The 25,834-nt window shown below is 39.6% G+C and overlaps 2 protein-coding genes across 2 annotated transcripts; one reads left to right on the forward strand and one right to left on the reverse strand.

Moving 5' to 3' along the window:
• The first annotated feature begins 376 nt into the window (after positions 1 to 376).
• On the forward strand, positions 377 to 8,375 carry LOC128665840 (actin, alpha cardiac muscle 1). The gene is made up of 7 exons (XM_053720066.1): positions 377 to 533; positions 3,401 to 3,548; positions 5,686 to 6,010; positions 6,643 to 6,804; positions 7,192 to 7,383; positions 7,505 to 7,686; positions 8,137 to 8,375. The coding sequence occupies exons 2-7, from the start codon at positions 3,420 to 3,422 to the stop codon at positions 8,278 to 8,280; spliced, it is 1,134 nt and encodes a 377-aa protein (XP_053576041.1). The 5' UTR covers positions 377 to 533; positions 3,401 to 3,419; the 3' UTR covers positions 8,281 to 8,375.
• Positions 8,376 to 10,535: 2,160 nt separating this feature from the next.
• Positions 10,536 to 22,079, reverse strand: NAA40 (N-alpha-acetyltransferase 40, NatD catalytic subunit). The gene is made up of 8 exons (XM_053720067.1): positions 21,941 to 22,079; positions 15,061 to 15,156; positions 12,764 to 12,816; positions 12,549 to 12,644; positions 12,069 to 12,227; positions 11,904 to 11,987; positions 10,998 to 11,075; positions 10,536 to 10,905 (listed from the first exon to the last, which is right to left on the reverse strand). Exons 1-8 carry the CDS (start codon positions 21,944 to 21,946, stop codon positions 10,767 to 10,769), a joined length of 711 nt encoding a protein of 236 aa, XP_053576042.1. The 5' UTR covers positions 21,947 to 22,079; the 3' UTR covers positions 10,536 to 10,766.
• Between the last annotated feature and the right edge of the window lie 3,755 nt (positions 22,080 to 25,834).

Consider the following 25,834-nt stretch of genomic DNA (forward strand, 5'->3'; position numbering starts at 1 on the left):
TTGGTATAATACACATACAAAATATTAAGTCTTGCAATATTTTTGTAATATCTATATGATAAGATTGTATATCTTATTTTGAAAATAATACAATAATATAATGAGGCTTTGTGCAAACATATTATTTTATTTGTCTTTATAAATCAGCTAAAACTATTTAACTGATCTGATAAATCGTGTGCCAATCTCATCACCATATCTGTCTATTAAATAGCCTTTCATTCTCTCTATCTATACAGACACAGCAGTTTCTAAGTAAAGCCTCTGTTGCTGAATACCCAGGAATAGCCATGTGTATGTGAGCGCTGTATACTAGGGGAGGAGGGAGACCCCTCTATATATGGTCAGTACTTGGACCCCCAGTTCGGACCCTCACAAGGGCAGCCAGTGTTGGCTTCTCTCCAAATATGGAGTTGACTTGGAGTGGGGTTTCCCCAAGCACTACTACAGGGGCCGTCCTATATAAGCACCCAGGGGTATAGGGCACATCTCAGCTCACTGCTAGACCAAGCTCTCCCCACTACAGCAGCTAGGTGAGTTGTGCATGGTATCACTTAACCCCTGTCCTGCCAGAGCCCTGAGAAGCAAGACTCAGCCCTCTCCCACTGGCTCCATGGGAAGAATTTACTTCTGGACATCACAGCTAAATCTTCCTCTGCCAGGATGACACACATTATCTTAAGCCCCATTCTTACCAGAGTTCAGCACATCATAGCACAATACATCCCCTTGCTTTGCATCACTTAACCCCTCTCCTACCAGAGCCTTGCAAAGCAGACCTTAACCCCTCACTTGCCAGAGTTCTAAAAAGCTAACTACTCACTTACCAGAGTCCTGCAAAGCATAACTTAACCCCTCTCCTGCCAGAGCCCTGCATAGCATAACTTAACCCTTCTCCTGCCAGAGCCCTGCATAGCATAACTTAACCACTCACTTGCCAGAGTTCTAAACAGCTAACTACTCACTTACCAGAGCCCTGCAAAGCATAACTTAACCCTTTTCCTGCCAGAGCCCTGCATAGCATAACTTAACCACTCACTTGCCAGAGTTCTAAAAAGCTATCTACTCACTTACCAGAGTCCTGCAGAGCATAACTTAACCCCTCTCCTGCCAGAGCCCTGCATAGCATAACTTAACCACTCACTTGCCAGAGCCCTGCATAGCATAACTTAACCACTCACTTGCCAGAGCCCTGCATAGCATAACTTAACCACTCACTTACCAGAGCCCTGCAAAGCATAACTTAACCCCTCTCCTGCCAGAGCCCTGCATAGCATAACTTAACCACTCACTTACCAGAGCCCTGCAAAGCATAACTTAACCCCTCTCCTGCCAGAGCCCTGCATAGGATAACTTAACCACTCACTTGCCAGAGTTTTAAAAGTTAACTACTCACTTGCCAGAGCCCTGCAAAACATCTTAACCCCTCTCCTACCAGAGCCCTACAAAGCTTAACTTAACCCCTCTCCTGCCAGAACCATGCAAAGCATAACTTAACCCCTCACCTGCCAGAGCCCTGCATAGCATAACTTAACCACTCACTTGCCAGAGCCCTGCAAAGCATAACTTAACCCCTCTCCTGCCAGAGCCCTGCATAGCATAACTTAACCACTCACTTGCCAGAGCCCTGCATAGCATAACTTAACCACTCACTTGCCAGAGCCCTGCATAGCATAACTTAACCACTCACTTACCAGAGCCCTGCAAAGCTAACTACTCATACCAGAGCCCTGCATAGCATAACTTAACCACTCACTTACCAGAGCCCTGCAAAGCATAACTTAACCCCTCTCCTGCCAGAGCCCTGCATAGGATAACTTAACCACTCACTTGCCAGAGTTTTAAAAGTTAACTACTCACTTGCCAGAGCCCTGCAAAACATCTTAACCCCTCTCCTACCAGAGCCCTACAAAGCTTAACTTAACCCCTCTCCTGCCAGAACCCGGCAAAGCATAACTTAACCCCTCACCTGCCAGAGCCCTGCATAGCACAACTTAACCTCTCTACTACCAGAGCCCTGCATAGCACAACTTAACCCCTCTCCTGCCAGAGCCCTGCATAACACAACTTAACCCCTCTTTTGGAATAGCCCTGCAAAGCATCATGTAACCCCTCTCATACAGATCCCTGCAAAACACAATTTATTCTGACAAATCTCTGCAATGCATAACCTAACCCTTCTCTTCCCAGAGCTCTACTGGGCTTCATGTAAACACTCTCTTGCCAGAGCAATGCATAGCACAACTTAACCCCTCTCCTGCCAGAGCCCTTCATAGCACAACTTAACCCCTCTCCTGCCAGAGCCCTGCATAGCACAACTTAACCCCTCTCTTGCCAGAGCCCTGCATAGCACAACTTAACCCCTCTCTTGCCAGAGCCCTGCATAGCACAACTTAACCTCTCTACTACCAGAGCCCTGCATAACACAACTTAACTCCTCTTTTAGAATGACCCTGCAAAGCATCATGTAACCCCTCTCATACAGATCCCTGCAAAACACAACTTATTGTGACAAATCTCTGCAATGCATAACCTAACCATTCTCTTCCCAGAGCTCTACTAGGCCTCATGTAACCACTCACTTGCCAGACCCTTGTAAAGCATCACTTAGCCGCTCTCATGTCAGATCCCTGCATAATTTAGCACTTCCCTAAGAAATCCCTACATGACTGCTTAACCCTTCTCTTCCCACATCACTGCAAAGGCTAACCTACCCTCCTCTATGCCATGCCCGATACCTCCCAGCACAATACAGTCCTATCTCCCCACACTGACACTTACCTCACTGACTGCACAGAATCACTTACCTAGTAGATTACTTATTTGAAAACCTCCAGAAGGGTACAACTTAACCCCTGTACTGCCAGAACCATGCAGAACATCACTAACTGCCCTTCTAACAATGTTTTGCGCAGAATCTCTCACACATGAGTAGTTAACCCTTCTTCTGACATACACTTGCAAAGCCCCATTTAACTAGGGTGACCATATTGCTGCTTTAAAAAGGGACACATTAAAAATACATATGTCAGGGTTCTTATACAAAACATTTATTTTAACAGCCCTGACAAATGTATTTTTAATGTGTCCATTTTTAAAGCGGCAATATGGTCACCCTACATTTAACCCTTTTACTACCAGTGCTCTGCAGCTACACAGGTTCACTTAACCTCTTAAGCACCAGTTCCTCTGTGTATCACTTAACCCTGCAATAATGACAGCTAAAATAAGAGAGACAGCTGAGATACAAGGCACAGAGTAACAGCTGAGATGTGACAGGAATGTAGCACAGGTGTAGCTGGCAGACACACACAAACACATGCAGTTAGTATGCCCCCCCCTCACCCATACACAGTATTTAGCCTTGAGCCTCTGTAACCCCCACTTCTGTCTCTACCAGCCTCTCTGCAGACTCCAACATGTGCGACGACGAGGAAACCACCGCCTTAGTGTGCGACAACGGCTCTGGGCTGGTGAAAGCTGGCTTTGCTGGAGATGATGCTCCCCGAGCTGTCTTCCCTTCCATTGTGGGACGCCCCCGTCACCAGGTGAGTCCCCCCTAGAATTCTAATACATCAGTTATTTAAAATGAGTGATTATTTACAGTATATTCAATTATATGACACAGTAGTTGCCTGTAACTCTTCCATACTTATATTCCCTACATGTAAAACAGGACCTCTTGTTCTAGCAATCATAATTTTCTATTTAAAATACATAGTTTAGTATAGTCCAGTATAAATAGTTTGCTTTTATTGATCTAAAGGGAAACTCCAATGTAATATCTATCTACTATCAACTTATATTTATCATATAAACCCAAATCTTAATTTATTTATTTCCATTCATTCTGTAACATTATCTACTGAATGTAGGGAATTTCATTGTACAAAGTCTATTACCTTCTCCAAATAATATTTAGATTTTAATATGGCATAATCTGTGTGTAAAATGACAAATATAAATGTTTTTTTATATAAAAGTAGATTTAGGATACCAAATCCTGCATCTAAAATGTAAGACACTAAAATATCAAAGCCAAATTAATCTTAATCAATATATTAATCAATTAAAATAAAAACAAACCATTATTACATAGTACATTTTATTTCTATCTTGTATATAACGAGCAGCTTAAATATCTTTGAATGACAAACCTAAAGTAAAAGCTGTTTAAAGTTAAAGAGAAATGATCAGACGTGTGTATTTATGTGCATCTGATACCTTAGTATCTCTTTCTTATTGGCTGATAAGAACAACTCCCACAGTAAAAACTGCTGATATAGGAACAGTCATTTTTCTTTAAACTATTTTTAAATATATTCTTTTTAGATCAGCAATACATCTTTAGTATACTGTCCCTTAAAATGTAATTATTAAATGTGTTTTAACATTAGACACGCTTATATATATATATATGTGTGTGTGTGTGTGTGTATATATATATATATGTGTGTGTGTGTGTGTGTGTGTGTATATATATATATATATATATGTGTGTGTGTGTGTGTGTGTATATATATATATATATATTTAAATATAAAAATCACAATAATATGATTTGTTAATACAGCACAAATAGCTATCAGGGTGCTAAATTATGCAATCAGATTGCAGTCACTGGATATATATACTGTACTTGTATATTGCATAACTTATTGTGTTCCTTTATAAGTCTAGATTCATTGCATTCTGAGGGTAAATGTGAATAGCACCATTATATTGCACAATACAAAAACTGTAAATGAATCTATCCAGTCAATGTGCTGAGAAAGCACTTTATATAGATATATTTGACTCGGGAAAAACAATTCCTCAGCCATAAATGGAAGTTATATAATGAGTACACATACATGTGCAAACGTATCAATTACAAATTCCACTTGGTAGCTTATAAAAATAAGTACAGTCTGCAGATACCCAGCTACAAAACAGAAGTGCTACAGATTACACAGGGGGGCGTATAGTTAGTGATATGCAGCCGGCCAGTTGCTGCATAGTGTTACATTCTACAACATATTTCTGCTGCTGCTGTGTTTTAAACAACACCCTAACCCCCCCCCCCAAACACATTTCAATTATTATTTGTATTTAGGAAATACCTAATGTTTGCTCATTTCTCCTTATATAAATACTGATCTAAAAAAATATGCTTTTTTTTAAATTATATTATAACTTTTCCCCCAAGGGTTAGTTTTTACTCTCCATCCTAATCCATTGATTCTCAATAGCAAAAGTAGAAAAATCTCAGGACCTAGGCTCTCAGAAAGTCAGAGTATTTTCTCTGACTCCAAAGAAAAATCAAATTGGCAGCAATTTGTTAGTTTTTCTAGTCAATCACACACAAATTTATGTTATTCTAATCATGTTGTACAACACTCAGCTGTTAATATCTCCATAAAATGTTTAATGGGACAGTAAATACCTCCTTGTTACAAGCATTTCTGCAGTGTTGCTGTATAGAATAACGGATCAGCCAAATCTACACATGTTTAAAACAAATTAACATCTTGTTAGCTGCAAGTTTTTTTTTTTTAAAGCTATGCTGTATCCCTCAACAGCTAATAAAATGATTAAGTTATTAAAAAACAATACAGTATTTTATTGCTAATTTATGCTGAGTTTAACACCCATTTCTCTCAAATATTTCATGCTTTGAATTCATTATTTTCTTTTATTCTCCAGGGTGTCATGGTTGGTATGGGTCAAAAAGATTCCTACGTTGGAGATGAAGCCCAAAGCAAGAGGGGTATTCTGACCCTTAAGTACCCTATTGAGCATGGTATCATCACCAACTGGGATGATATGGAGAAGATCTGGCACCACACCTTCTACAATGAACTGCGTGTAGCCCCTGAGGAACACCCCACCCTGCTTACTGAGGCTCCTCTTAACCCCAAAGCCAACCGTGAAAAGATGACCCAGATCATGTTTGAAACCTTCAACGTCCCTGCCATGTATGTTGCCATCCAGGCTGTGCTGTCTCTGTATGCCTCTGGCCGTACCACTGGTAAGATACTCACAATGTTTAGCCAATGTAATGTATGCAACATTAGCAGATACTTAGTATATTCATAGAGGGTTGTGGGTAAAAAAAATGTAATTTAAAAGGATGCTTAAAAAAATTATATATATATCTTCATTAAATCTTAAATGCTGATATATGGCAAGAATTCATAAGAAATATAATTTATTAAACTCTACAATTCCAACCAATGAAATGAATCATTATGGCGATGTCGTAGAGGTGGTGTGTCAGCATTTGTGATTTTGGTTTGCTACTTATGATATAATTGTAATAAAGTGCAAGTCTGTGAATACTTTGCTAATGATCAGTGTATATCACTGATTTTTCAAACCTGTACTCAGGCCTCCCCAAGAGGTCACATTTTGAGGATATCTGAACTGGAGCACAGGTGAAATAATCAGCCGATTAGTAACCATGATTATTTTACCTGATCTCATCCAAGGTAATCCTGAAAATCTGACCTGTTAGGGAGGCCTGGGGACAGGTTTGAAAACCAGTGGTGTAGGGAAACTCATTACTATTACATAACCATGAATTGATAATTTATAAAATATAACATTTCCGTTATCAGTACACAGATATTTTACATTATTTTGTATTTGTTTTTCTCTCAGGTATTGTTCTGGATTCTGGAGATGGTGTGACCCACAATGTGCCCATTTATGAAGGCTACGCCCTTCCCCATGCCATCCAGCGTCTGGATTTGGCTGGGCGTGATCTGACTGACTACCTCATGAAGATCCTGACTGAGAGAGGCTACTCATTCGTTACAACCGGTGAGTGGCCCTGACTGTGGCTTAGTGCTAAATGTAGTTATAGAACAGAGCAGGGGTGGGGTCCATGGACAGATTTTAGGGTGGCTGTTCTTTTTACTTAACTCTAACAGTTTTAGATCACATTGGAGTTGCAGATATCTTGAAATATTCTTTACACTCATCCCCAATGTATCAGATCAAATGCTAGATTGTACAATATGACAGTATTTCTGTCTGCAGATTAAAAAGGGTATATGGCATAAAAAAATAATTAAGAACACCTGCAATTTTGGGTAATTTTCTTGACACCACAGCTAACATGGAAGGGCATTTTATCTGATGCATGAATGTATACATAGGAACAATTGGCTGTGGGGGTCACTATAACTTTGCTTTCTCTGCTTACAGCTGAGCGTGAAATTGTGAGGGACATCAAGGAAAAGTTGGCATATGTGGCTCTAGACTTTGAAAATGAGATGGCAACTGCTGCATCTTCCTCCTCCTTGGAGAAGAGTTATGAACTCCCCGACGGGCAGGTCATCACCATCGGAAACGAGAGGTTCCGTTGCCCTGAGACTCTTTTCCAGCCCTCTTTCATTGGTAAGTTTGCCCTCTTTTATTAAGCTTTAGGGCAGAGATTACAATAAGTCCAAGATCTCCAATCATAACATTTATCTGACTTCCAAGTAATCTCAGTGCCTCTTTCCTCCTCTCACTCAAGGTATGGAGTCTGCAGGTATCCATGAGACCACTTACAACTCAATCATGAAGTGCGATATTGATATTCGTAAGGACCTTTATGCAAACAATGTCTTGTCCGGTGGTACCACCATGTACCCTGGTATTGCTGACCGTATGCAGAAGGAAATCACAGCCCTGGCACCAAGCACAATGAAGATCAAAGTAAGACAAGAAAACAAACACCCTCAGCTATCTAGTGGAAGTTCCCTTGTTTTACTATGTGTTTACCTCTTTCAAAATGTTTTAAAACTTACTACTGATCTCCTCCATTCTGTTCCTGATGACAATAAAGCCAGTGAATGGAGCATACCCATATATGCCAGCGCCTTATTGGCTCATCAGATGTATCCTCATTTTGAGGAGTACAAATTGACTATGTATTTGTTTACATGTGTTAAAAACATAGTAAAAAGGAAGGAATTTGTTTTAAAATAAAACACTAGCAAAATAGAACATTTTAGTTTTACACTAGAAGAGAACCCCCCCCTCTGTAAACTCATAGCTCCCATCCAGTAGCACACAAATCCCTGTATACTAGCATCCTCCTATGACTCCTGTTGTCACCTCCACACTAGATCCTTTTTGTTAACTTGCTCTCGTTTTGTCCCACAGATCATCGCTCCCCCTGAACGCAAATACTCCGTCTGGATTGGAGGTTCCATCTTGGCCTCTCTGTCCACCTTCCAGCAGATGTGGATCAGCAAACAAGAGTACGATGAAGCCGGCCCTTCCATCGTACACAGGAAGTGCTTCTAAACCTACATTATACTTGTTTATTACTTTATTAACATTTATGTGTGCAATGCTCACGCCAACAACCAAACCAAATAAATTATTCATATAAACAGTAAGCATTTGCTTGTTTTTTCATTCATTTGGTTTATAGATGTAAGAGGTATTAGCATGGGCTGCTTTCCCAAACATGAAGCACAAATCAAGCTTTAGGCTCTAGCTCACTGGGCTTTTAAACCCGTCCTCAGGCATCCCCAACAGGCCAGGTTTTCAGGATTACTTTGGATGAGAGCAGGTGAAATAACCACATTTACTAATCAGCTGATTATTTCACCTGTGCTCCACTTCAGATAGCCTCATAATGTGGCCTGAGAACCCACTGCTCTAGCTGACCTATGGGGATAATGCACTGGTATTCAAACATGCACAAGAATCAAAAAGCATTTAAATCATGACAGAACATATAATTATAAACAACATTCCAACTTCTACTGTGAGTTTACTTCATTCTCTAGTGGGAGCTAGCTGAACACCTGTTGAGCCAATGGCAAGAGGCATATATCTGCACCCACCAATCAGCTGTTTGCATCCAGTAGTGCTGAGACTACTTAGATATGCTCTCCAAAAATGGTTACCAAGAGAATGACGCAAACAGCAGTACATTAATAATCCAGATTGAGCATACACATTTCTAAAGTTGAAATTTTTACTTTACTGTCACTTTAAAAAGATAAATGGCTTAAATATTGACTGGCACCGGTGCCTCTAAATAGCAAGGTTTGTCTACTTCAGGGGTAGAATAGAGCACACCTGCCCCAGCTGAGGTCATTACACAAATCCATAACAAACTGCAGGAGCAACCAGGTATCAGTTGCATCTGAAACAGCCCTGTCTGATTAAAGGGACACTGAACCCACATTTTTCCTTTCGTGATTCAGATAGAGCATGCATTTTTAAGCAACTTTCTAATTTACTCCTATTATCAATTTTTCTTCGTTCTCTTGCTATCTTTATTTGAAAAAAGAAGGCATCTAAGCTTTTTTTTTCTTGGTTCAGTACTCTGGACAGAACTTTATTATTGGTGGATGAATGTATCCACCAATCAGCAAGGACAACCCAAGTTGTTCACCAAAAATGGGCCGGCATCTAAACTTACATTCTTGCATTTCAAATGAAGATACCAAGAGAATAAAGAACATTTGAAAATAGGAGTAAATTAGAAAGGTGCTTAACATTTCATGCTCTATCTGAATCACAAAATAAAAAATTTGGGTTCAGTGTCCCTTTAAAGACCAGTTATAGAATTCTCAGTAGTGGCCTTTAACAGATTAATGGTAGAAAGTTTAGAGTAAAAATGCTTCATTCATACAAAGCATTGTAGGTATAGGGAGATAGAGATATATATATATATATATATATATATATCCCCCGCAAAGCTGTTAAATACAAGGTTAAAGCTGTGCTCCTGTACCAGGTGTGGAGACAGCAGGTGGGCAAATCGAACAGGTATAAAATGCATATTCTTCAATAATATCTCCCTTATGAATGGTACTGCTCCAGGAGTGCGACACAGACTGAAGGTTAAAGGGACACTAAACCCAAAAATTTTCTTTCATGATTCAGGTAGAGAATACAATTTTAAACAACTTTCCAATTTACTTCTATTATAATATTTGCTTTTTTTTTTTTAAAGATATCCTTTGTTAAAGAAATAGCAATGCACATGGATGAGCCAATCACACGAGGCATCTATGTGCAGCCACCAATCAGCAGCTACTGAAACTATCTAGATATGCTTTTCAGCAAAGAATATTAAGAGAATGAAGCAAATTAGATAATAGAAGTAAATGAGAAAGTTGTTTAAAATTGCATGCTCTTTCTAAGTCATGAAAGAAAAAATTTGAGTTGTATGTTCCTTTACCCTTTGTAAAAGGTTTATAAAAATAAAAACCCATTCACCGTGCAACTGCAGCGGTATTAAACACATAGGTAAAGTCCCACCCTGAAAAGCAAGTATTGCAGTTCCTCAGCTAAACACATCGGTTGGTGATTGTTGCAGATTGTCTCAACAGCTGTTTTCTGCTCAGGATCAGTGGTCCGCTATTGCTCTCCAGCAGAAATTTGTGTGTTTAAATTAGTTCCCCCAAATATTTACCCTGTCTCTTCTGACTAGTTATATATATTTGCTTGTTTGTCCAGTGTTTAAATCACTCATCATATAATTAATACGTTTAGTGGCCATCAGTCCTATGTATAATAAAAACTTTGATAACGTGCTCTTGTAAGAAATAATCCAGACTTAAAAAGGAGTTTATTAACCATTAAAAGGACTGTGTGGCGTGAACATTACACGCGTGTGAAGAATAGCACAATATCCAAACAAGACTAAATTTAAAAAACAAAAAAAAAAATTCCAGAAAAACAAAAAAAAAAAAAAAAAAAAGGACACTGTCTCCCTTGTGTCCAAAACTGAAAGAAAAAAAAAAAAAATCTCCACCCCATGTCCATTCTCAGTGACAACAGCCTGCACAATGTCCTGAGTGTGAGTGTAGGGCGTCTCCAAACTTTGTCCTGCGACTCAGAATCTCATACGTACAATCATCGCTGCAACATCCAGATACGCTAGGGGAGGTTTCGTCTATCTCAAACCTGAGGGGAAAGGGGAGGAAATAAATAAATAAAAAAAAAAAAAAAAAAAACACAAGGGAGGGAGGAAAAGGGGGAAAATATCACAAACTCACTGTAATGCGTCTCTGAAGAACTGGTAAGCACCATGATTGTGTTTAAACACTGTAAGGACAACTTTCTTCATCTGTGTACTAGGAATAGATGGGAGAAATGTGACACTGCAGATTTGCCCACTGTATGGTGCCAGAGCACTAGATCAGAAGGTGCCATGCTAATAGGTCAGAAGGTGCAATTCATTGGTAGTTAAACCAATCTGGAAAACGACTGCGGTCTGCAGCATTTTACTCTTTCTGGCGCAGGATTTATTAAGAAAAAAAGTGCGTCACACAAGTGTCAGAGCATATCAAGATATTTGTGTGTTTTTCCCCTAATAAATCCCGCACTGGAAAAATATGAATGCTGGAGACCACAACCATTTTCTGGACTAACTAATAGCATAATGGTGGGACTGGATGTAAGCTCTATTACATTTATTGTCACACATGCTATTTGATAACCTATAAATGTCATAATCTACACAGGAAGTTCCTATTAAAATGGACATATTTGCTACTCAGATTTACAAAATTGTTTACACCAGATTCATTTCCAAATAAAGTATAGAATTTTTTAAAAAAAATTATGGATATTTGTTTTCTGCTCTGAGGACCATTGGCAAGGCCAGATGTGGCCAGTAATTTGGAAAGCCCTGCACAAGACAGTGATACAGATAGAAATAAGCCACGTTTCATAGCACGGCACAGAAAAGCAATCTAAGAGCCTATTCTTCCCAATAGCAGTTGGCACAGATCAAAATTATACTTTCATGATTCAGATAGAGCATTCAATTAGTACGTTACAAAAATAAATAAAATACACCCAATTTACATTATCAAATGTATTTTGTTCTCTTATTATCCTTTGTTAAACAGTATAACTAGGTATGCTCATGAGAGTAGGTAGATATTCTGCTCACTTACCTATTTGCCATCAGCTGGAGAATCTGTACCAAGAATTTTCCAACTCCTTTCCTGCGGACTCGAACCTCTAACTGGACCTCATAACTAACAAACAGGAAAGAAGCTCTGCAGTCATTTACTGATGGATGGTGAGACAAATTATCAGCAGTACAGTCAACTTCTTACCAATAGAGAACCTCATCTCCACATTCCACATCAAAGCGAAAGTGCACAAAAGCAACAGGCGCACTAAGTTCATCACGGGCAATAAGATACCAGGCACGCTCATCTGTCAGTTCCTCGCGCTTTTCTCTCTCTTTCCACCCCCACTCACTCTGCTCGTACCTACAGAAAGGAGCATGGACAGAGTCTGAAATAACATTCCAGATATGTAGTAAATAGGAGATGCTTAATCCTTTTTAAAACTGTTTTTAACCCCTTAACGACCAAGGCATACCCTGTATGGGTTTTCAGCCCATAATAGCACAGGTCTCCCCACCAGTGGCAAGAACGTGCTATTATGACTTCCCTCCTTCCTGCAGGCCTCCTGAAATAGTGCAGTTACTATAAAAAACAAGCCCCATTAAAAGACCAGAGACATACAGAGTACGTCACTGGTTGTTAAGGGGTTAAAGGAAAGTATTAGATAGAAAGAGGACCACTTACAGCATCTGCATGTTTGTCTTGGTGAGTTCAAAAGCCCAGTCTATAGTTTTCTGGTCTAATTGTGATACTCTACAACACTCTATGGTGAGGTTCAACCTAAGAAAGATGGTAAAGATAAGGATAAAAAAGTCTGGTGGTGAGCACCTTTCTATACACTTATGCAACTCTCTCTAACTTTTTTTTTTTAAATAGGTATAACAAGGTATTGCACTCACCCATTACGGTCAAATTTTTTAAAGACAGGGAATGCTTCAAGTGGGTCTCCAAGCTTCAGAAAGAGAAAGCACACACACAGGTAAAGAAACCGGTCATTAAAGCAGCAATAATAAAATACTTAATATTATTAGAAGCAAGCATTTGTGCAATAGTAAATTGCTCTGTGCTTAACCATGTAAATGGGTTAAATATATCGGGGCTTGACAAATTTCTTGAAAATCTAGGAGACAAACTCTTGGCCATCCCTATGAAGAAAATAATGTGCGGCTGGAGGTAACCAGCAGAGGGCAAACATTGGCGTCTAGGGGACTCTAAACAAGAGCAACAAAGACCAATTTTAAAGGCGCCAATGGCTCCTTGGAACCTAGATTTGTCGAGCCCCGAGATACATGCTGCCGAGCCAGTCCACTGTGGCTCCTAAACCCAAACCTCCTTTGCAGGTTTAAACCTTATTCAAAATCAAGCAAAGCATTAATCTGCATTAAAACATGATACAAAAGTTCTCCATCTGCTTCCAGGCAAACTCCAGTTTAAAGGGCCAGTAAACAAACCAAATAAATGATATACAATTCTGCACATAGTTCAGAATTGTATAACATTAGCTTAGCGCTAGCTTTATAAAACAAAGGCCTGCATAGATATTTACCTAAGGAAATTACTTTTACAGAACGCAGCTCATTGCTCTACTGAGCAGGTCTGTTTTTTTCCAGAAGTGCATCGTGGCACGCTGTCTATTCACAGCCGGCCCGATCGTACCATTAAGCTCAATATAGCTCGCTGCCGCTACCAGACCTAGATTAAGTTTAATGGTGCGATCGGGCCAGCTGTGAATAGACAGCATGCCACGATGCGCTTCTGAAAAAAAAAAAAAAACAGACCCGCTTAGTAGAGCAAGGAGCGGCGTTCTGTAAAAGTCATTTTCTTAGGTAAATATCTATGCAGACCATTTGTTTTATAAAGATAGCACTAAGCTAATGTTATACAATTCTGCACTGTGCTGAATTATATAAAATATTATTTGGTACGTTTACTGGCCCTTTAAGCAATGCGGTATACCCCCGCGAGGAGAGCAGCACACATGGGAACCCCCCATCCACCCCAAAGAAAAACAAAATAAGGGATCTATATGTGTGTTATAGCATCAATGCTTTATATGAGAACCTTGCAGCAACAATAATGTATAACTGTAGCATACCAAGGAGCAATTTCACATTTTCTTTAAAGGGACACAATCCAAATTTTTTCTTTCATGATTCATATGGAGCAGCAATTTTAAGCAACTTTCTAATTTACTCCTATTATCAATTTTTCTTTGTTCTCTTGGTATCTTTATTTGAAAAAGCAAGAATGAAGGATTTAGGAGCCGACACATGTTTGGTTCAGCCCCTGGTAGCTCTTGCTGATTGGAGACTAAATGTATCCACCAATCAGCAAGTGCTACCCAGGTTCTGAACCAAAAATGGGCCGGCTCGGAAGCTTACATTCCTGCTTTTTTTAAATAAAGATGCCAAGAGAATGAAGAAAAATAGGAGTAAATTAGAAAGTTGCTTAAAACTGCTGCTCTTTCAATCACAAAGGAAAGAATTTGGGTTAAGTATCCCTTCAATTTTATAGTACATCTGATAAATTACAAAATCCAAACTTTCATGTGGTTTAGAAGCAAATATACAAACTACAGACGCAAATCAATGTGTAAAATACAGGCTGTAATGTGCTAAAAATACAGGATGCGTATTTTCTTGCATTTCATTTTGAACGAGCATGAACGGATGGCACGAAAATTACGGACAGAAATTTAAAGCAAATACGCAGTGTATATTTTTTCCTCCAGGTGACAGATGCAACCATTTTTATTATTGTGGTATGCGTTACAAATAAAATAAAAAAGAATTACAGGGACACTGAACCCAATTTTTTTTCTTTAGTGATTCAAATAGAGCAGCAAATTTAATCAACTTCCCAATTTACTTCTATTATCAAATTTTCTTCATTCTCTTGGTATCTTTAGTTGAAAAGCAAGAATGTACGTTTAGATGCCGGCCCATTTTTTGGTGAACAACCTTGGTTGTCCTTGCCGATTGGTGGATAAATTCACCCACCAATAAACAAGTGCTGTCCACGGTGCTGAACCAAGGATTGGCTGGCTCCTTTTTAAATAAAGATAGCAAAAGAACGAAGAAAAATAAATAGGAGTAAATTAGAAAGGTGCTTAAAAATGGCTGCTCTATCTGAATCATGAAAGAAAAAATTTTGGTTCAGTGTCCCTTTAAAAGCATAAAACAAAAAGAGAACTTGCCTGGTTAGCAGCCTGCACCTTGGCGCATACAGCTGCCATGGCTGCGCGCTCCTCTTGGCGCTTTTGTTTCTTCTCTTTTGCCCGTACCGACTTCCTCTAGGAAGAAAATACAAGAATAAGGTTCCAGATCTCTAAATGATGCTATGGAAAATGATTCTAATTTGATTTACCCATAATATTGTCACATTTATTTAGCAAATGAAAACAAATATTTTGAGTACGAAACAGCTTAAAAAACCCCAAACAAAATAAAGATTTTACTTAGACCACCATTCTAAATAAAACAAAAATAATTTTGAACAAGAAGGCTAAGCAATTCTAATAAAAACGTCCTAAACACCCTTGGAACTGTGCTAGCCTGAACAAACGGAATAGCTGCACCACAGGTCCGGGATACTAAAGCCCATTGGAATTCCTAGTTCTAGGATGTGAATCTTAGCCCTTGACGGCACATACTTACTGTGTACTAGTTAGCTGCTCGCTCTTAGGTTGACACCTGGGAGCGAGCATTTTATTTTATACTCAAAAAAATGACACTCATTTGTTAGCGCATGTAACTTTAAGAATAGCAACCCTGCTGTTGGCTGCTTTAACCAGCGTAGAAGTAAGCAAGACTTAGTTGAACGGCGCATTTGGGGGCGAGCTGTGAATAGACAGTGAGTCTGTAATGGTTTTAAGAAATACCCCCCCCCCCCCCAAAAAAAAAAAGGTAACGCCAAAGTGGACAGCGAAATGTGTAAGGTAATCAATGTTACATAATTCTGCACACAGTGCAAAAAGTATAAAATATTTATTCCAGCGTTTACTGTCTATTTAAAAAGGGACAGTAAACTCCTTGTAATTACAAGACATTTTTGTTGTGTTACTATAGAATAACATATCAGCCGAGTCTTAAACGGACATGAAACTATTTTTCTTTCATGATTCAGATATAGAATATACAAACCCAAATTTGAGCAACTTTCCAATTTACTTCTATTATACAATTTGCTTTATTCTTTGGTATCCTTTGTTGAAAAAGAATATCTAAATAGGCTTAAGAGCTTGGAGCTAGCTGCTGATTAGTGGCTGACCTTGTATGCCCATTTTCATTGGCTTACAGATATGTTCACCTAGTTCCCAAGAATGCATTGCTGCATCTTCAATAAAAAGATACTGAGAGAATAAAGCAAAATTGATTAATGAAGCCCAGAGGCAGAACTTTTTTTAATTTTCTGCGATGAGAATTTTTTAGTAAAAAGGTTTCTGCAGTGTCTCTAATGAGCCAGTGTTGCTGTGTTTGGTGCCCATGAGGACAGGTTCATGTACAGCCTCGCTGATGTCTGCTGTACATTCCCACAGTGTCAGTCTGCCTAGGAACCTACACACACACATACTGCATATTATTTATTTCAACCTCAGAGTTGATTCCAGTAAAGAGATCTTTAAAAAAAAAAAAAAACCCACTGGCAGAATAAATAATATAACCCATTTAAAAAAAATAAATAAAAAATATGTTATACATCAAAGGCTGAAGCTTTTGCCAAATGAGTTAAAGGGATATTCATAGTATTCGGAAAAAGGCTTGGTAAGGGTCCATGTCCCCATTTATCCAATACTGTGCATATCCAATTAACATATTTGGTAAAGTTTCAGCTTCTGTGATCTCTACACGCACACTAATATATATATTACACACACAACATATACACACACGTATTAAAGAACAAAAGAAAAAAATCTAAGTATTTTGGTTGGCTCCTATACTCCTAGAATACATTTGTTAAGCCCTGACTTACCTTTTCTGCAATGTGCTGTTACCCTGTCTCGCACTGAAGTTCAGGAAGTGAGAGGAAATTCAAATGAGAGAAACCTAGCAAATATTTACATCGAGATAGAATGGAACAGTAAAAAGAGTGGTTTTCACAGCGCCTACCCTGTGTCCTACTAGCTCCCCAGGAAACAAGACACCTAATATATCTTGGAAGAAATTACAGATAGTTGTGGGGTTCTGAGGAGCGCCTCAAACTGGGCAGAGGACAGATGCGTTGATATGGTGTTCAACAAATTTATTATTCACAGACAGTTAGTGGTCTATTTGTGATCTATTACGAATAGCCGTTAAAAATGGTTAAAACGGTGTCGCATATATATCACATATACAATCACATATACAATCACATAAAATTACATAGAATTAAACCGGATAAAAATCACACAAAAAAAAATGAAAAATACATGGATCCATGTAGCATAAAAAAAATCAATACATATCACAGTATGCAATAACTATGGAATTAATGCAAATAAAACAGAATTGGTCGACCTTTAGCGCCAATAGAATGTAATCCTCTAAAAGAATGGTGTGGTTTGTTAAATGGCTTGTTGCTAAAAAAATGTTCCAGAATATCCTAGTCCTTTGATGCTGTTTTATCAGTGATATGTCCTAGGTAAAGTCTCTCCTATGCGTGTAAGTGTCTGTGTGACTGCATCCCAGAAAAAGTTGATAAAAAGATAAAAATATAAAGTGTCAAGTGTATCAACGGTGATGTGTAATGAAGTGACAAAAAATTAAAAATAAAAATAGAATGGAACAGTGACACCCGCAGGTAGAAATTAAAAGTGCAGGCAAAAAAAATAATTTTAACTGCCACTGCCGTTCTTTCTTTCTTTCTGCAGAGATCCTGCAGTTTCTGCCTTGGGGAAAAGAAGTAAATTTGAAAAGTTGTTTAAAAATGTGTAATCTGAATCATAAAATAATTTTTTGTGTGTTTCATGTCCCTTTAAAAAAAAAAAAAAGAAAAGTTAAACAAATGAACATTCATTTTTTTTACTGCCATTAGTTTTCAAGCACAAAACTCCCCACATCGTTTGCCTTATTTAGAGGCACACGGTTAGTCATGGTCATAAAGTTTGTACAACATTAGGTGTTTTTCAGTTAAAAATGAGAAATAGCAATAGCTCAAATTTCAGAGCTAAATTACATGATAAGGGAGAAAAATAAATAATGAAAGTATATTGAAAAGTTTTTTTATTACACAAACATTTTATAAACAAATCTTACTGTCCCTTATACACTGCCATATTACACACAGTCATTCATACATTGTTCTATCTAGCATTTGTTTAGTGTTTAACGTCCCTTTAAAGTAAAATAATTTATATTTTCTATCACTCATAGGAAAGGGTAACATTTTAAAAATATTTTTTTGCAAAATAAAGGGACATGAAACCCAAAATGTTTCCTTCATGATTCAGATAGAGAATACAATTTTAAACATTCCACTTTACTTCTAGTATCTAATTTGTGTCATTCTTTAGATATCCTTTGTTGAAGAGATAGCAATGCACACGGGTGAGCCAATCACACAAGACATCTATGTGCAGCCACCAATAAGCAGCTACTGAGCTTATTTATATATGCTTTTCAACAAGGGATATCAATGAAGCAATTTAAATAGAAGAAAATAGTTTTAAAATGTTCTCTCTAAACCATACAAGTGTAATTCATACACGTGAATTACTCCTATCAGCTCTGAAATGTCTGCAAGAATGCTTAGAGCGGACACAGGAGATGTTTACAGTGTGCTATGGGAGGTGCCAGAGGTAGTGGTGATCACCAATCACTGAAGACATATCCAATAGAGCTAATGCTAAATTAGCACTCCACTACTCTAAGGTTCTACACTAAATTGGAACTCCACACCAGGTGTCAACAAATTGTTTAAAATTCACTGCTCTAGACAAGCACATCTGCACTAACATACTGTACTAGACTAGATAATCCTCTCTACAGTAGCCTATAATTATCTCTACAGTAGCCTAGGTCTCTAGACAAGCACCTCTGCACTAGCCTAGTGTACTAGACTAGATAATCCTCACTACAGTAGCCTATAGATAATTATCTCTACAGTAGCCTATGTCTCTAGACAAGCACATCTGCACTAGCCTATTGTACCAGACTAGATAATCCTCTCTACAGTAGCCTAGGTCAGCGTTTTTCAACTAGTGTGCCGTGAGAGATCCTCAGGTGTGCCACGGCAGACTGACAACAGTGTGACATAGTTTTTAAACTTTGCTTGTTTTTTACTCCCAGTGCAGGGGTAGTTTGTAGGAGGCGAGGCATGGCATAACAGCACAATACATACAGTATGTGTGTGTTTGTATGTGTATATATATATATGCTCTATTAGGCTACAATGTGTGATTTTTTTTAAATTTTGGGATGGTGGTGTGCCACAGGATTTTTTAATGTAAAAAAGTGTGCCACGGCAAAAAAAAAGGTTAAAAATCACTGGCCTAGGTCTCTAAACAAGCACCTCTGCACTAGCCTACCGTACTAGACTAGATAATCCTCTCTACAGTAGCCTATAGATAATTATTTCTACAGTAGCCTAGGTCTCTAAACAAGCACCTCTGCACTAGCATATTGTTCTAGACTAGATAATCCTCACTACAGTAGCCAATAGATAATCATCTCTACAGTAGCCTATGTCTCTAGACAAGCACCTCTGCACTAACATATTGTACTAGACTAGATAATCCTCACTACAGTAGCCTATAATCATCTCTACAGTAGCCTAGGTCTCTAAGCAAGCACCTCTGCACTAGCCTACCGTACTAGACTAGATAATCCTCTCTACAGTAGCCTATAGATAATCATCTCTACAGTAGCCTATGTCTCTAGACAAGCACCTCTGCACTAGCCTATTGTACTAGACTAGATAATCCTCCCTACAGTAGCCTATAATCATCTCTACAGTAGCCTAGGTCTCTAGACAAGCACCTCTGCACTAGCCTAGATAATCCTTTCTACAGTAGCCTATAATCATCTCTACAGTAGCCTATGTCTCTAGACGAGCACATCTGCACTAACATACTGTACTATACTAGATAATCCTCACTACAGTAGCCTATAGATAATCATCTCTACAGTAGCCTAGGTCTCTAGACAAGCACCTCTGCACTAACATATTGTACTAGACTAGATAATCCTCTCCACAGTAGCCTAGATCTCTAAACTAGACAAGCACCTCTGCACTAGCCTAATGTACTAGACTAGATAATCCTCTCTACAGTAGCCTATAATCATCTCTACAGTAGCCTGTCTCTAGACAAGCACCTCTGCACTAGCCTATTGTACTAGACTAGATAATCCTTTCTACAGTAGCCTAGGTCTCTAAAAAAGCACCTCTGCACTAACATATTGTACTAGACTAGATAATCCTCACTACAGTAGCTAATAGATAATCATCTCTACAGTAGCCTATGTCTCTAGACAAGCACATCTGCACTAGCCTAGTGTACTAGACTAGATAATCCTCTCTACAGTAGCCTATAGATAATCATCTCTACAGTAGCCTAGGTCTCTAAGCAAGCACCTCTGCACTAGCCTAATGTACTAGACTAGATAATCCTCCCTACAGTAGCCTATAATCATCTCTACAGTAGCCTAGATCTCTAAGCAAGCACCTCTGCACTAGCCTACTGTACTAGACAATCCTCTCTACAGTAGCCTAGGTCTCGAAGCAAGCACCTCTGCACTAGCCTACTGTACTAGACAATCCTCTCTACAGTAGCCTATAGATAATCATCTCTACAGTAGCCTAGGTCTCTAAGCAAGCACCTCTGCACTAGCCTAATGTACTAGACTAGATAATCCTCCCTACAGTAGCCTATAATCATCTCTACAGTAGCCTAGATCTCTAAGCAAGCACCTCTGCACTAGCCTACTGTACTAGACAATCCTCTCTACAGTAGCGTATAGATAATCATCTCTACAGTAGCCTAGATCTCTAAGCAAGCACCTCTGCACTAGCCTACTGTACTAGACAATCCTCTACAGTAGCGTATAGATAATCATCTCTACAGTAGCCTAGGTCTCGAAGCAAGCACCTCTGCACTAGCCTACTGTACTAGACAATCCTCTCTACAGTAGCCTATAGATAATCATCTCTACAGTAGCCTAGGTCTCGAAGCAAGCACCTCTGCACTAGCCTACTGTACTAGACAATCCTCTCTACAGTAGCCTATAGATAATCATCTCTACAGTAGCCTAGGTCTCGAAGCAAGCACCTCTGCACTAGCCTACTGTACTAGACAATCCTCTCTACAGTAGCCTATAGATAATCATCTCTACAGTAGCCTAGGTCTCTAAGCAAGCACCTCTGCACTAGCCTAATGTACTAGACTAGATAATCCTCTCTACAATAGCCTATAATCATCTCTACAGTAGCCTAGATCTCTAAGCAAGCACCTCTGCACTAGCCTACTGTACTAGACAATCCTCTCTACAGTAGCCTATAGATAATCATCTCTACAGTAGCCTATAGATAATCATCTCTACAGTAGCCTAGGTCTCGAAGCAAGCACCTCTGCACTAGCCTAATGTACTAGACTAGATAATCCTCACTACAGTAGCCTATAATCATCTCTACAGTAGCCTAGGTCTCGAAGCAAGCACCTCTGCACTAGCCTAATGTTCTAGACTAGATAATCCTCACTACAGTAGCTAATAGATAATCATCTCTACAGTAAACCTAGGTCTCTAAGCAAGCACCCCTGCACTAGCCTATTGTACTAGACTACATAAGCATCACTACACTAATCTATATACAGAATGAACCAGAGCCCATTATTACACTACATTGTCTCAGAATGCGAATATTACCCATGAGGCTAATGAATAATACAACCACCCATAACTACTAAAATTGCCCCAGCATCCATCATCAAGTTGACCCTGTGCACAATCTCACGCTAAAAACAACAATTGCCCCCATGAGTTGATAAGGGAAGAGAACCTGCCCATTCACACCTGCCCACAGGTCTTTCATAAACGCCCCAGGCACTCCCATTTACCCCATAACCCATTCCATTGCCCGGTACCCTCCCTCCTCACCCCCATGACGTAGTTGATGACGTAATCCTCTCAGTCCCGGGTCGGTTCCGTGATAGTGGGGGGAGAAAAGAAGAGCAAAAAGAAGGGGGGCGCAGACCACTGATATCATCACGCACGCGCCTCGGCACGCCCCCAACTCTTGTTCTTTTTCACAGAGGGAAGGTTGGAGAAACGCATGCGTGACGTACGTCTGCGTCTCACGCCTCGCTTTGGTTTTGGCGCGTAAACCGAGAATCACGCCCAGTGTGGCCAGGCTGATTCTTTCTTTGTCTGATGATGAGGAGACGCGCGTCTCATTGATGGGCACGAGATGGGGGGGAGACTGTGGTTGTCATGGCAGCGCTAAGGCATTTGTTCTCTATATGTACCTTAACGGTATTATAATCGCGGTGAGCAGATATTTTAGTCAGATTTCCCCCCCCAAATTTGTCAGACATGTTATGTTGTAAATATTTGCTTACCTTATTATCTGAAGAAAATATTAATCATTAGAAGGTTAGTAACTTTATACTTTGTTCTTTATTGGTTATTTTATACAAACACGTAGCTATAAGCAAGATAACTCATATGTATGAAAAACATACATAGATAATACTATAAAATAGAGCTCTGGGATAATATAATGTAATGTATCCATTTTTGGCCCATATGCCTCTTCATCACAAATAAAGAAGTAACCATGCACATAATGATGGCTACAAGCCAGACTGAATTAAATCTGTCTTAAAAGGACATTAAACACTAAAGAAATGTTAAATAGAATGATGCATTCAAAGAAAAGGTTAGTCTGAGAATAACATGTAGATGTATTTTTTTTAATCTTTCATTAGCTGTTTAAGTATTGACAAAATAACTAACATTTTAGTGTTTACAAAACAATGGAAGCTGCCATATTGTAACTTAGGTTACCTCCTCTGCTGTGGTAAATTAACGACAGTTATTAATAGGTCACTAGTGTGAGGAATATAACCGTGTTCTGTACTTCCATTTCTAACAGGAACTGAAAAACGCATACTTTCGGAATGGAATTACAAAATAAATAATGAAAGTTGACCTATTGAGTTGTCAATTTCCCGGCCCTTAACCAAACATCATATTACAACACTTCACATATAAATAAAGACAAACACAACAATTCTTGGATAAAATCTGGCCACAGCCTGTTTATTAAATAACTCTTATATTTTAAATCATATTTATAAATAACAAAAATTAAAACAACATCTTGTTTCATTTCAATTAAACTTGATTTTTTGTGCTAGCCCCAATTTTTAACATAACCTCTTTCACCTTAACTTATTTAGACCAGGCCGTCTTAATTCCAGCTGGATATAGCAAGATACTAAGTCCGTTCCTTTTATGACGTTCTAACCAGCTCCAAGGGACCCCATGCCCAAGTAGCTAATTATCCAGCTCTTCCACCCCTTGGGGAGGCTACCAAAAACCTTGTACTTTGCCATGGTCTGAAAATGATGACTAGCACACCCTCCAAAAACTAGGTGGACACCCCCACCCAGTTCCGCCACACCACACATCAGCAATATCAGCCTCTCCTGAATTTCCAGAATGAAGAGCAGAAGCCCAACTACATTCAAGTGAAAACCATCTCCCATATGGAATTCACCACCCGGCATCCACCAAATCATCATGACGGACAAAACGCCCACCAATTCATTAGTTTCACGTCCACTATTATTTAGACGAGACTGACCCCAGGCTGCACTCCAGAACAACACGGAAACATGTTGGACCACACAACCAACAAGTCTTTTTTTTTGGGGGGGGGGGGTAAATAACGCCTTCAACCTCACCAAGTCCTCCTTAATACTCCATACCATCTCCTGATGCAAAAACCTCCCAAGTCATTGCCACCTAAATGACAACAAGTATGTAGAGAGTATGGGCACACTTCTCCACCCCAGACAGCAGAATTGTAAACCCAACAAAAGCCACGTATTCCGACCCACCTAAACAAAGCCTTTCTTTTCCAAAAACAAGCTGGAAGCCATCCTCTTTGCTCGCAGTCGTTCTAACCCAGAAAATAAAAAAGTGGACCACCACTCAACATTAGTCGGATCTGGAAAAGAAAACCACCTGCAAAGATAAACTAAACCGTCAACTGAGGACGAACATAACAACATAACCCGTTAGGATTCCACATACCAACACATCGAAAGGCATCAGCCCTTCAACCCAACGCAGAAACCTCAGCCGCCGCCCCAATCCTGAAAAAATTGGGCATCAAATTCCACAGGAATCAAACCCAAACTACCAAGTGCCTTCCACAAAACCGACCAAAAGTGATATTGTGACAGATCACTGCCGTCAGCCTGCTGCAAAAACATGTGCAAACCTCGATCCCCTTAGGGAACAGACTATGGAGGTGCCGTCACCCAAACTGATCCGTTGCTGATTAACGCAAAAGATGGACACTTGCGAATCTGCAACCACCATCTCCGCCACAGTCAAAACCCCCTTGGGACCCTGAGACATACTAATTGACTCAGAGATGCGAAAGCACAGAAAAAGGCCAAAGAAAGCCATCTGAAAATTCACCACCTTGTAAGCAGGGGCACAGACCACCCACGGCACATCCCACAATCTACTCAACAGCAAAAAAGACGCTGGGTGACAACCATCACCCTTACTCCCGTTCTTCTCCAGCCGATCAAAAGTTCAGACAAATACAAAATCAATTGCCATGTCGACCACATTCAACGATTTGAATCGGGCTGACAGAGCTTCTAAATCCCTAGCCACTCAATCCACACCCTCTGGCATGTCGAGTACCCCCGTCCACCATCCCACACCCCAATCGCAATTACTCCCATTCGTTCTACACTTTGGAATAGCCATTTAAAGAACTCAGAGCTAAGGAAGCCCTTAAATATCAGCAAGTCCTCCATTCCCAGGACCCAACGAGAATCTGAGGCGCCCTTCGCCACCCTGACCGACATAGGAACCAGCTCTCAAAAATTATCACCACTGCAATCGAGAGAGCGTGTCGGCAATAGAAATCTGTACCCCCAGTATGAGTTGTGCCCTTATTAACACATTCAATGTCATGCAAAATAGCCGATACAACCCCCATGTTAACCGAGGGAATAACACAGGTCTATCTTCAAACTCGAACACCACACAAATAAAGCCCCCAAATATGGAACAATTCAAAGGACACCAAGTTTTGTAATCAACCCATTCCCTTTCATACCTAAGGCCATACCAAAAATGCACCACTCCTTTCCAAGAATAACCACCTGTAAGAAATGATGTTGCAAGCTAATCCCTACGTAGCCATGGAGAGCCTACATAAACTCTCCAAACCGGGATAATATGGCATACAAAAGTCAACTATTGTCTTTTAACCCGTGTGACCTTTTTAACTGAAAGAAAATTCTGGATTAAGTTAAGCAAGCCCTCGACTTTGCAGCTCGGAAAACTACAATCCATGAATACTGAAACAAGACCGCTGAGCTTGCGGGTCCGACAAATAAAATCAACCAAATAATGGCCGACAGACCTAATTGTTCCTTGACCACTCACTCCAAAAGGTGCTAAAGCTCTGAAAATAGAAAGCAAGAAAATGCCCACCACATGGGGAGGTACAGATCCACGAAGGAGCCGCCCCCAATAAAACAACAACCAAGGAACCAATGAGAAGCTAGTTGCCTGTAATAACATGGAGGCTGCCTCGATGTCCACTTAAGACAGAAAAGCTCGCCTCCCCACACACCGCTTCAAGATGATTGCGATTTAAAAAGACGCTCATTTCACTGGACCAGTCCAGCCGATATACTGTAATTAACAGAAATACCTACCGGAAATGACAAGAGGTGTATTATCCGGATTCTCCAGGCTCCCGCATGGGGACACTTCCTAGGGGAGAAATGAAGG

The sequence above is a fragment of the Bombina bombina genome, chromosome 7 (assembly GCF_027579735.1).
Source record: "Bombina bombina isolate aBomBom1 chromosome 7, aBomBom1.pri, whole genome shotgun sequence".
Lineage (NCBI taxonomy): Eukaryota > Metazoa > Chordata > Amphibia > Anura > Bombinatoridae > Bombina > Bombina bombina.